General features: G+C 44.3%; 1 protein-coding gene across 6 annotated transcripts in view; it reads left to right on the forward strand.

Moving 5' to 3' along the window:
• The window catches only part of raraa (retinoic acid receptor, alpha a), a 123,912-nt gene extending 110,795 nt beyond the window's left edge, over positions 1 to 13,117 (forward strand). For all 6 annotated transcript variants that reach the window (XM_035662625.1, XM_035662633.1, XM_035662640.1 and 3 more), the window contains 6 exons: positions 5,104 to 5,245; positions 10,268 to 10,428; positions 10,569 to 10,745; positions 10,869 to 11,073; positions 11,326 to 11,484; positions 11,586 to 13,117. In XM_035662625.1, coding sequence (XP_035518518.1) covers positions 5,104 to 5,245; positions 10,268 to 10,428; positions 10,569 to 10,745; positions 10,869 to 11,073; positions 11,326 to 11,484; positions 11,586 to 11,782 — 1,041 coding nt within the window. In that variant the 3' untranslated portion in view covers positions 11,783 to 13,117. The remainder of the gene's footprint in view (positions 1 to 5,103; positions 5,246 to 10,267; positions 10,429 to 10,568; positions 10,746 to 10,868; positions 11,074 to 11,325; positions 11,485 to 11,585) is intronic.
• The last annotated feature ends 139 nt before the right edge of the window (positions 13,118 to 13,256 follow it).

The raw sequence follows: 13,256 nt of genomic DNA on the forward strand, positions 1-13,256 counted from the left end.
GGGGAATGACTAAAGAATGCAATGGGAGGAGAGCACAGGAAAGTCTGGCACACACATACATACAAACACACAACCCTTTAACAAAAACCCTTTGAGTGCTCTATGAAACTCAACCTGCTCCCCAACTCCGACTTATAAAAAGTTAACAAAGTAAGTAAAGGCTGACCCCTGTGCTGTTTTATAGGGGTAACCGAAGTGTTGCTGACTGTGCTGCTCCATGGGTCCTTGTTTGAATCCATTTTCTAAATTTAAATTTTCGGAATGATTCTTTTGTATATAGACATGTTTAGACGGAATTAAATTAATATCAATCTATGTTTTTACTTATCATATAAAATCTGTTACTGGACAAAAAGTTAATCTTGTGCAGAGTGTGACACACCAAATCTTTCTAAACTAGTGTCTCTAAAAACTTACCAAGTTGCTGTTTCTAAATACATAGGAGATGTGGCAATGGCAGACCGTACAAGTTGAAGTCTCTATGTATTGTAAGCCTGTGACAAAATGTTCTGCACTTTTTTCTTAGTGTGTACTGGGATAAGCTAGGTACTGGGATTTGTTCTATGATTTAATCTCAAGGCCCTTATTTCTAGTGTGCATAGTCTGAAACTTCATTCATCTATATGATATATTTAAATGTTCATTTAATTACTGTGTGCAAGTGGTTGGTAAAATGGACAACTACCAAGCTAGCTGCTAACTGCCCTGTTTGTGTGTGTGAGGTGTTGTTGAAATTAAAATAACTACACTCACAACACTCATGACACTTGCTAATGATAAGTTAAAAAAAACTGTAACAGTGTGATAAACACAGAAGGGAGGCAAACAATAGACAAGCTGTAAACTTGAATAATTAGTTGTTTCTCCTTAGCGAGCACAGCGTTGTTCTCTGTGACAGCTCAGAAATGGTGTCAGATTTGACACCGTAATTAGCTTTTCGAGGCTATTGTACAATGTGGATATAGTTGATGTTTTAATTCATTAGCCAGCACACATTGTGCAGTGCAAATTATTTCAGAACAATGACAGACTATAACTTAATTCATCGTTTTTTACCGTCAGTTGTTGACACGCTCTTCGCCCTGAAACGTTAAAGCGCTGCAACTGAGGTATGATAGAAATTTCAGCTCTTTAATCTAGGATTAATTTCATAAACCATTTCTCCATTAAACCACCAGCAAGCTTTGCATTCCTCCTTTGCTGAATATAATTAGTTTCCCAGATATAGCTGACTTATGAGTATTTTCAACCGGAGAGAGGAACACATGCATATAGATTGTGCTCGAACAGCAGCAAAGTAAAACGCATTAAATTCAATAACATACTGGACTATTAACCAGATATATTGATTAACTACAGAGGGAAATGCAGTTAGTTTTGGGCACAGGGGGAGGTGAGAGCTTTTCAGAATTTAAGAGCTTTAAAAGCTCAGTTTGATCTGATCAGAAAGTGACTGCTTTTTGTTGTTAGAAAGGCTTCAAGCATGAATTAAGGGCATTACAGTATGGAGAAGGCAAGAAACACAAGCAGCCAGATGATCACACAGGTTTCACACAAATTCCTTATCTAAACTAAACTACTTGCATTTGAAAACAAAGGTCAGTAATCCAAAATTCTTGTCCTTTGCATTTAAACACTGTGATGCGCTCATGTGGTCAGTGATGAACGGGGAATAGATCATTGTAATGTTCACATTTTTTCATTACCAAAATAACTGAGGAGTTGTTAAAACCTGTCTGGCTACTCCATGCCACTATATCCCAAATGCCCAACAATAAAACTGGTTATGAAACGTGTTTTAATAAATTACTATGAAAATATCCCCAGTTCAACAGTTAGCGTCAGCTCCCCGTCCGTGAGCCGGCTGTCTGCCCACTCAACAGCCGCAGTGCTAATTTGAAAAATTCAGGATGCCTTCTCCCTATCTCTGACTTCAGAGGAGATGACTTGGCATAGCATACTCAATAATTCAACACTACAGGCATGTGAATGTATATGGTTGTCTCATCTGAGACTGGGGTAAGTTGAGGGTTAGCTAGCGTCGGCTTTGCTGCAGCATCCCAAACTACAAAGGCATTTCCTGGGGGCTGCAGTGAACAGAGGAAACAGGAGGGGCATGTTGAGCTCTGCTACTTGGAGACAGCTCATTCGTTTGTTGTTTAAGTTCTACCGCCCGCACATACTCACCGGCATTGCACTTCTTTTCCCCTCTAGTTATTAACACTTAAACATTAAATATGCATGCCCACCCCTTCATGTTTATGTTTTTGTCTTGGAGGCATGGCAGCGCGCAGCAGGCGATCTCTCCTCCTGGTTTCCGCTGCAATGGGAGGGAAGCGACCATATTTTCTGAATCCCCAACCACTGCTTTTTGCAGGAACGTCCCCTATTTGCTGTGTTTTTCAAATCGCCCTCTTACCAAGCATCCGTCTTAACTAACGTGGGGGCTGTAGCAATAGCTGCTTCGTATTAAGAGGCAGGGGCACAAGCACACACATATGCGCACACACGCACGGACGCAGTGGGAGGCTGGGAACGCACTCTTAATCTGGGCACAGTGTGAAAGTCACGTAAGAGAGGATTCCTGTGCTTCCCTGTGAACCTGCCAACCCCAGACTCCCCCCTGTTTTCCTCTTAATAAAGCATTTCCTCACACACATGCAAAGTAGGACGCACCAACACACTCACAGATGCATGAAGCTCATAACGCGCACAAGGTAGACCGCCATGAATTCAAGAGCACATGACACATGCAATCATGTATGTGCTGTTACCCTTCACTCCTCTTTTTCATCCGTCCCTCCCTCTCCCTCTTCTTGTGGCTCTCATCTCCTCTGAACACTGCAGGGCGGCTGACAGGCCCGCTGAGGGCTCTTGTCGCCGGGTGGATTAAGCGGTGATACAAAAAGAGGCTTAAGGGCCGCAGGAAGCAATGACTCCTAAAAGAAGGTGGGGGCAGGAACAATTGACTGGCCCACGAGCCGCCAGCAACAGCCAATCAGGAGGTACTGCGAGAGGGCACCTGAGCCTCATGATGTGAGGAGGGAGTGGGTCAATCCCCTGGTGACACTGGGGTCAGGGTCAGGGCACTGTTGGATCAAAGAGGACATGATACACGCACACAATGACCCACACAAAAACCACAGACTTACTCCTCCAGCATCAACAGCTTAGTTAACGTCAAACTATAAGCCTTGTTCACTCCACTTTGTTGTTTGTCCAGGCCTCACAATTCTCCTGGGAGACAGCAGGTATTCTCAGATGAGTTTGTAGGTGTCTGCTAAAGGTACCAAACCTTCTATTTCTAGACTGGAAATCGTGTCTGAAAAGCAGGACATTTAAAATAAAATAAAAAAAAAAGGTGGCAATTTTCCCCCTTCTCCATCACTAAAAATATTTTATGCGACAACAGGTTGCTAAGCAGATGTGAGGTTGTGATGAATTTAGGACAAAGGTTAGATGAGGTGACCTTCCATGAATTGAAACACTTCCTCTATCATCTGCAAGTTTTAGTGTAATTGGCACCGTTACTGCATTCGTACTTCACTCAAACAGATACATGACGAACTGTACACACTTCCTCTTTGTAAAAGCCTAAATCTTTTCTACTCGGTTGTGGTGAATAGGAGATATAAGCAGAGGCTGGTGATCTGGGAAGGACAAATTGTGGGCTTAGGTCCACCGGCCATCTGTCGGCTAGCAAAGCTAATCCCTCGGCATGGGATGGGGCTCCCTGGCAGCTACCCCACCTCCCTCTCTCCCTAGCTGGCCCCACCCACCCTCCTACCCACCAAACCATAGCTCTTGTCCCACTGCGTCACATCAATACTGACATTGACCTGTATTACATTTGTCCTGAGCCCTGCTTGCTGAGTACTCACTCAGTTGTGGCTGATTTGCATTAACCTCTTTTTATCTTTTTGACACACAAGGGATGTTTAAGCAATAAGGCCACAGAGGTTAACATTGATTTTATTGGGGTTGCATGGCATTAAGGTGAATATAAGTTGTGATGCATGGCTTTTAAACTGGTTTGTCATTGTTGACTGGGCAGCAGCTGGGTTCCAAAGCAGTTTTTACATTAATGTTAGTTGTCCAGAAAAAAATCCAGATAGTTTAGCATTCTTAATAACTAACTGGAGATTGCTCCCTCTAGACCTTTCTCGTCATATAGTTTATTACCCAATACTCTGGGCTTTTTTGTGGCCTTTAGAACTACTCTAAAAGTTCGTAGGGAGAGAATCTGAAATATTACTGAGTTAGTGCATGGCACGTGTGTTGCATCTATCAGGGAGAGATGCTTTGCTCTGTTTCTATGTCTTGCTTTTGTGTAGTCTCCCCAACGGTCTCCCATTTCAGCTCAGTGACCACAGATGAGCTCATTATAATTTGTCCTCTACCTCATACGCATGGACTACATTTTTTAAATGTATTCTTTGATTTTCTTTGATCTAGTTAGATTAGAAAGGGAAATGCAGGAAAAGAGGAATTCCTTTTTTTGCTCTTACACAACACTCTCAGCTAATGTTCTCTTTCTGTATCTCTAATAATACACGCTTGGCCTGGATCTAGAATTGCTTATTTCTAGCTGTGTTAACTAGGCCACAGATATATGGCACCCAGTAACCTTGTGCCTTTTGCCCCAAAAGCCCTTGGGCCTGAAACCTCTCCAAAATCACTGTGTTGTGTTCTGTGTGGCCATCATCAAGGAGGTGGGCAACCTCATGAGATGGTGACAGACTATTAGTCTTTGTCTAGATTAAGAATAAGCCCTTTAAGGTTTGTCTGTTTGCCTTTGAATTACCGCTGCATATGTCCTCTCTTTCATTACATTTTTTTGCCAGTAATGTTTTGTTGGGAACTGGATGAAAAGGGACATTGTAAACTACGCAATATGTGTTTGAGTTTACAGAAGGCAACCAAAGCACATCACAATAGCAGCTATGTTGACAGATGGCCATATATTAACCCGAACACAGGACAACTAACTCTATATTTGCTTTATTTGCAAAGATAGTTCCATTTCCCACACGCTTATTCTGCCGCCCATCCCTACGCCACCACCTGACCTCTCTCCTCATCTCTCATCTTTCTGTCACACAGGGCTTCTTTCGGAGAAGCATCCAGAAGAACATGGTGTATACTTGTCACCGGGAGAAGAACTGCATCATCAACAAAGTCACCCGCAACCGCTGCCAGTATTGTCGGCTGCAGAAGTGCCTGGAAGTCGGGATGTCCAAGGAGTGTGAGTATAACAACTGTCTTTCCCAGAATGCCCTGCTCCCACAGGGCTCTTAGGGTCATGCACAGATCTCATCATGGTTGTTTAATCCCAGAGGGGTTAGTATGATTGTTACCACTGCAGGAAGCCTTTAGCCGCAGTATTTGTTGACATTTGTTCCACTACCAACATTGTATATCAGCTGTGGCAGTCATTTATTATTATTAATTTATGACTGCACTGGGTGGAGATCCTATTGGTTTCTGTCATCCTTGCATGGAAATTCAAAGCTGTTATGGTTAAACATAAATGTATCCTACATGGATGCTTTTAGTAGATTTTTTAGTCTGGAGGTTTTAGTTTGCAGAAATACCCAGTGTAAAAGCGAGACAAAGGGCAGCCGTGGTGCAGACTGGCAATAACAGTCAGGGTGTCGCCAGGCTTGGCAGGCCTCTGTGATGAATATGTTCTCACCTGCCGAGAGTGAAAGAGCAGGCGTCTGCTCCCATCATTGCACCCCGGGGGCTGTGTGAACACACACACTCACACACACATACACGCAGGCAGTCAGACTTGATAAAGTAATTGGAAGAGGTGTGACCGCAGAGAACTCATAGGCCAGCAGGGTTTTTTACCTCAGCCCGATCACATGATCACTGTTGCACGCAAACACACACACTCACTCGCTTGCTATCATTTTACACATTACCAGAATGTGTGACACATTTTTACTCATGAATACTGATAAATACGCTGTAATAGAAACGGGCCCATGCAGAGCTAAAATGCAGCGCTTCACTTCCTCTCACAGGCACACACCTGTTTAAACCTGCATGCAGACAACCTCCATAGCTCCATCCCTCTCTGCCTCCTGTCTTCCCAGCGCTATTTACCTCATCTTTCTGGTACAGTGAGTGCAGGGAGCGCTCCCCATGCCACAGCACTGTGGCTTACAGTAAAAGAAGTTATCCTCTGAGCTCCTTACCTTTGAATGGGGCCATTAATCATGGTTAGAAGGATCACAGCAGCCAGCCTCTTTTACACACACAGAGGCACACAACGGGGGGATAGACTGGAGTTGGAGAGTCATCTAGTGGTGAATGATTAGTACTGCACAAGTGAAGACGGCTCAAATTGAATTTCTGAATGGAATGGAGGCTGGAAATATTATTATTGGATAGATTGCGACCCACCTTTGCCCAGATTCTTTTTGTTTTGTTTTGAGTACTGCCCAGTTTTGATTGTGGTAATTTTGTGCAGAGTGTGCAGATTGCTCGTCTTGTGTCCTCAGCAGTGACTTTGGCCAGTCAGACTGGTCTGGGCTGGTGAGGAAAGAGAGGCTGGCCATCTGGGCCCAGCAGGGAGTCGCTCTGCCTCTCACACACACGGGCACGAGAACACACGCACACGTCAAGATGCATGCTTGGGCATAATTTCATGCACACGTTCAAATTATGCACATGCAAGGTGACAAACTTGTGCCGATATGAATAAAAACGCTTTAATACAAATACACTCAGACAGCTCCACTTAAACACCATACACTCTCTGTCACACACACACACAGAAGGTGGACCCCCTGCTAGGACCGGGGGGACGTGTGGGTGACCTTGTGTTTGCCGGCAGACAGCTCCAGACGACAGTACCAGGCCTGCTGCCAGGTGGCAATGCCAAGCAAGAAGGCATCAGAAGGAGGGGGGGGTGTTTGGAGCAAGTGGAGGGTTACAAGGGAAACGCCTGTAAGCCTGGTGCCACGTTAATATCCACTGACAGGGTGCGCTTGAAGAAGACTAAGACTTATGGAATAAATCCTGAAAGTTTCTAAAAGTAAAGTTAATCATATGTAGATGGCTAAAACATGAAACATTTTATGTTTTATATTTGCTAATTTATGCACACGTTGCCCATAGCCTAGTACAGTGGTTCCATAAATGATGCTCGTGACCCCTCCAAGTTCTGCTATAAAAATGTGGTTTTGCTCTTAGTTTTTTAATATTTTTTTTTATTTTAAAATGCGTTGAAATTAAACAATCTGAGAGGGTAAACATCTCACTCTTTGCTTGCAATGCACACAAATTGACTTTGCCCTGTTTTAAAGGGTCACAATCCATATAGATTGTGAAATACTGGATTTTCAAGTAGCATATTTATATAAGAAGCACATTTCAGCCAAAGTTACTTCATTGCCACTGCTGACACTCATCAGGGATAATCATATGGTTTCGTTACACAATCCTTGAAACTAAATTTATGTTGTTGAGTTCAGACCAGCCACCTACCCCAGTACCTCCCTCCCTTTATCATCCCCACCCCCCTTTTTTTTGTCTTCTCACAAAGCTATCGCTCACTTGTTCCTCGAGGAAGGTGTTATTCAGCGATAGAAAAAGTAATAAAAGTAAAATAAGATGAAGCGAAGAATGATGGAGAACAGCGCGAGGGGAGGATAACATCATAGTAGTAGAGAAAGATGAAGGCTGTGAGAGGAAAGAGTATTGGACCCAGTGTGAGTGAGAATGAAAATCTAGAGTTGGGAGAGCAGAAGGGGGGAGGAGGGATGAGAGAGGCTGCAGGACAGAGAGAGAGGGAGAAAGTTTCATCACTGTCGACGGTGGCTCTGCGCTGCAAGCAGCAGGAGCAGGGGGAACATTGACATTTTTATCTTTCCATTGAATTTAATCTGTGTGATGGACGAGCTGCCAGTGCTTTAATTTTCCTCACACGAATTATCCCTGTCTGCCCACCTCTCTCTGTCTTGTACACAGACACACACACACACAAATACACACCGAGGCACTAACAGAAATTGTCTATTAACTGCACACTGCAGCTGAAATCCACTATGAGAACAAGTGATTGAGTGATGGCTGTGTGTGTGTGCTGTCACAGTATTTCGTACATGTTACACGCCAGCTCGTGTAAATCATTTTTATGCAATGAACACGTAACCGCAAACAATCCAGGATGCAAGTTCCCCCATTAGCATTCATATTCTCATAATACATTTTGAAAGATGCATTGCTTGAAGTTAACACGCACACAAACGTCAAATTCACGTTTGTTGTTCACACACACACACGCACGCACACAATAAAAAAACAAGGCCGTATTTCTTTCATTTTCACTCCCCCGCTACAGTCCTCCCCCCACGCCCCACCCCACCCCAAGTTATTGCATGTGGCAATTCGCCATGACAGATCGCCAGTCGCGCCTAATAGTTCTTTAATGACTTCATTAAATTGTGTTGTGCGGCTTATGATTGTGCTGCCAATTTGTCAGCGCGGGTAATGTCTGGGCGCTAGGGATGCCCCACTTTTATTTGTGAATTAATTGGACATTGACTGTGTTGCTGCCCCCCCCACCCCTCCCCTCATGGCAGACAGGACACAGATTCCCAATCAGCTCCACAAACAGGGCTGGCCAGAATATGTTCAGCAGCTAACTACAGTTTTATGCAGGGCGTTCCTTCACTAACTAAGCCATAATTAGCTCTTTGAAGAAAATGGAAGTGGGAAGCATTTTACTGTCGTGCTTGTTCCCACTGTTTATAAAACTGTCCCATTATACTGCATAATATGGACTTTTTGATGCATCTTGTGACACTTGCGGTTACCTACTGCATACTACACTAGCCTACCACATGAGTACCAATAAAACTCTGGCAAATAATGTATTACCATGCTCTATGCTCAGCAGGTCCTTCTTCATTTCTTGTTTTGGTGAGCAGTGCTTAGCAATAACATAGTACAGCATCAGACATCCAGCCCCCTCCCTCCTCCTTCCCTTCATGTTCTCCCAGGCAGGGAGGCCTGTCTGTGGGCTGATGGATGAGCACCAGCACCGAGTGGTGCATCCCTCCCTGGCCCCGGGCCATGCCCCTCTGTCACAGACACTGATCTCCCATCAGCCTGAACGCTCTCACCCTTAATGGTCAAGGTTAGGATTAAGACAAGGAAAATCTGATCTTGGGTCAGTGGCGAGGGGAAATTCAGGTACCTCGAGGGGAGATAGAGATGTGAGGACTGATAGAGATGAGTTTAGGAAAGTGGGATGATTTAAAGCACAAGAAATGCAATTTTGGAAAGGGGAGATGGTGTGCATTGGCGAAAATGAAATGGGAGGAGGAAGGAAAAAGAGAATGTGTTAGAGAGAAAGAGAGAGAGCGAGAGAGATGCAAGAGTAAGACAGAGAAAGCTGGAAGGTTTTTTCCTGTATGGGCTCAGCAGCCGAGCCCTTTTAAAACCATTAGTGGCAGGATATTTGTCATATTATGTTATTAGATTAGCCGGGACCCCTAATGAAAGCTGTGGCAATTTGTCAGCCTTATGGATGGCTCCATCCACCACCACTATTTATCAACTAGCACCCCATCTCACCCATCCCGCCCCCAACCTCAACACACACGCATACACAACCCAGTCATAGCTAAACTGCACCCCCAGTCTGGATGGGCTGGGAGAAATGGATCGAGCCAGTAATGGGATTCCAATGCTAAACACCCCGCCTAGTGTTTTTTGTCATTTGGGGTGAACACACTATTCTCAGCCAGATCGCCCAGAGGGAAACCACATTGGATTATTTCAAGGTTTTTTTCCTGCCCCCCTCCACCCATTTCCATAGTGCTTCTTCGATGGAGCTGTCTCACTACATTTATCTTATAGCATCGGATAAGAGAAGTGATGCTGTGGTTGCTGCTGCCGTGAGCTGCAGACAGAGCATCCTTTCCTGCTGATGACTTTGCCTTTGATCTTGATCTCAGTTTGCCTTGTGGTAGCGCCTATGTAGGCTGTATGATTATGAGCTCATTGTAATACCTTTTCAAGCACTCTGCACAGATTGAATTGGTTAATGATTGACTATATATCAGTAATTTTTATGAAAATTAAATAACCTTGTCACTTGCGTAAATGTTAGACTGTGTAGCTGACATGCAGTATGAACTGCTGTTTGAATTAATGAAAGTTTAGACATTAAGCTTGTCAAGAGCTGAAGCCAAAATGTCTGTCACACATACTAATCCTTTCTGCCTCTCTCTTTTGCTCCCTGTAGCGGTTAGGAACGACCGGAACAAGAAGAAAAAGGATGAGAAGAAGCAGGAGTGCACAGAGAGCTACGTGCTGAGTCCCGACACAGAGCAGATGATCGACAGGGTTCGCAAGGCACACCAGGAAACTTTCCCCTCTCTCTGCCAGCTGGGCAAATACACTACGGTCAGTAGCATGACACTGACAATCTGTGTGATTCTGTATTTGTTTACCTTTGTTAGCTGTAGCTTATGTTCAACTGCACTTAATAATCAAAAGTATCTGGATATATTTAAAAATGTCCCCACTTCTTCCCCTCCTTTTAGACTAACAGCTCAGAACGACGTGTATCCTTGGATGTAGACCTGTGGGACAAGTTCAGCGAACTCTCCACCAAGTGCATCATAAAGACAGTGGAGTTTGCTAAGCAGCTGCCGGGCTTTACAACGCTTACCATCGCCGACCAGATCACTCTGCTCAAAGCAGCCTGTCTGGACATCCTGGTAAGAACAATGGCCCCAGCATTTCATTCCCAAAATGTCACATTTTTCCACAGATTGTTAAAAGAAGCGGTTCAAATTTCTAACCAAATCAACAACCCGTTTTTTTGTCTCTGCTGTTCCCAGATACTCCGGATCTGTACACGCTACACACCAGAGCAAGACACCATGACGTTCTCAGATGGACTCACGCTAAACCGAACCCAGATGCACAATGCTGGCTTCGGTCCCCTCACTGACCTGGTTTTTGCCTTTGCCAACCAGCTCCTCCCTCTGGAGATGGATGATGCAGAGACAGGGCTGCTCAGCGCCATCTGTTTGCTGTGTGGAGGTATGACCAGTCTGAACACACGATGAACGTTCTCTTTGCCAACTGACAGTTTGAAAAAGCCCAAAACCATGCAGTCACATAGTCGTGTGTAGCTTTAATAAACTGTTAAGAGAGTGTCACCCCCGTTTATGGAGGAAATAGCACTAGGGCGGCTATGCTGAGCTCTGTCATTGAGCACCACCTAGTGGCTGACTGTGATTATGACAGTAGGGTTATTGACACTTTATCTGTATTTTGTGTGTTAACCCACAGATCGTCAGGACTTGGAACAGGCCGAGAAGGTAGACATTCTGCAGGAGCCCCTCCTGGAGGCGTTGAAGATTTACGTAAGGAGGAGGAGACCCCACAAACCGCACATGTTCCCCAAGATGCTGATGAAGATTACTGATCTGAGAAGCATCAGTGCTAAAGGTCTGTGGTCAACACTAGTCTTACACTTCTCAGATGAATTTAATATGTATTTTTTAGAAACTTTGGTAGTTAATATTTTCTCTCTCCAACCCTCCCTGCAGGAGCTGAGCGTGTCATCACCCTGAAGATGGAGATCCCCGGCTCCATGCCCCCTCTCATCCAGGAGATGCTGGAGAACTCGGAAGGCCTGGAAAGCGGGGCCGCAGGCAGCCGGCCCAGTGGTGCCCCCCCAGGCAGCTGCAGCCCCAGTCTGTCCCCTAGCTCTGCCCAAAGCAGTCCAGCCACACAATCGCCGTAGTAGCGGCCCACCTTTTTATTTTTCCTCACGATGCTCTCTGTCTCCACCCTCGACGTTCTAAAGAGGAGGGGCGAAGGAGGGGGGCCTTGACCCTGACTGCTGAACACAGGAGACCAGCAGAGCCAACCCTCCTCCTCTCCTAAACACAAATCCTGATCTGCTTTCCCTCACTCTGGAGCACTGTCCTGATGTGAGGGGAGGCAAGGCCGGGGCGGGCCGGGGCAACAGGATGCCTCCGAGAGACCACACCGTAAACACTGCTGATGACTCATCCTCCTTCTCCCTCCACTCTCCTCTCCACTGCTGCTCCTCCTCTCTCCACCGTTCTCCAAAAGACTCAAGGAAACAAATCTGGATGCAGTGGAGACCAGTTTCGAATGGAACCGAGAGTGGGCGGGGCACCATGGGACAAATATATGAACAAGGACAATGCATACAGACTGACTTGACGAACACCAGACACTTTTTTGTTGTACTCTGAGGCAGACTGCAAGCTTGGGACTTGTCAAAAGACCCCCCTCCTCAAAGACTCTGGGTCTTTTTTCTTTTTCCAACTTCAAAAAACAGATTTCGTACAAAAGATATATAAATATATATAGAAAAGTTTAGGAACTATTGTGATTGACATGTCCAGAACAGAATGGCAGGTTGAAATGCGGACGTGTTTTCTGAGATTAGAAATTGTTGTACTCCTTCACTGTTTGAATCTTTTCATACCCATAGAGAGTATTGAGAGAAATGTTTCAGTTTTATCACATTTGTACATTATTCTAATTAACAACAAGGAAAATATGTTGAAATTTCTCTCCAGTCTACACATACAAACACACACAAACAAAGACATACACACACATAAATGTGCACAGAAAACAAGTCGTAATGAATATCACCTACTATTCCAGGTTGGATTTGTTTTCCTTTTTTTCTTTTTTTTTTTTTCTTCCACGAGAATGGAAAAAAATGATTGTATGAACTTGGTTGTATGATATGGTCACAGGTCCTTTCAAGAAATCAAATTAATGAAGATTCATTATTAAGGTGTATTTTAAGTAGCCTTTGAGTTTGTGTATATAAGCTGTATTCATTTCTTTAAAACTATGAAGAGTTTTAGGCTTCACCTGACTTTTTTTTTTTTAAGAATACCTTTTATGTGTTTTGTTTATAGGTTTGTGATGCAAGAAAAGACATTTTGAGCACATTTTACTGAAGGAAGTTCTTTCATGTTTTGTGTCCTACTAAATACTGGACAGACCCTTAACCAATCACTGGCTGTTCAGAATGTGGCTTTCACAAACAATTTCAATCTCCTCCCTCCCCTTCACTCTTAAAACATGTTTTTTACATACAGTAGATAACAAAGTAGCACTCCAGTCGGGGCATAGCTTTTTTGGCCATGTAGCAGAAAGAAAATGGTGTTTTCTGAAAACGGTGAGCTTGGTGCCACTTGTAGCCTGCCAGGTATAAGTGCGCTACA

The sequence above is a fragment of the Morone saxatilis genome, unplaced genomic scaffold (genome assembly GCF_004916995.1).
Source record: "Morone saxatilis isolate NCDOM2014 unplaced genomic scaffold, NCSU_SB_2.0 Contig1, whole genome shotgun sequence".
Classification (NCBI taxonomy): Eukaryota; Metazoa; Chordata; class Actinopteri; family Moronidae; genus Morone; species Morone saxatilis.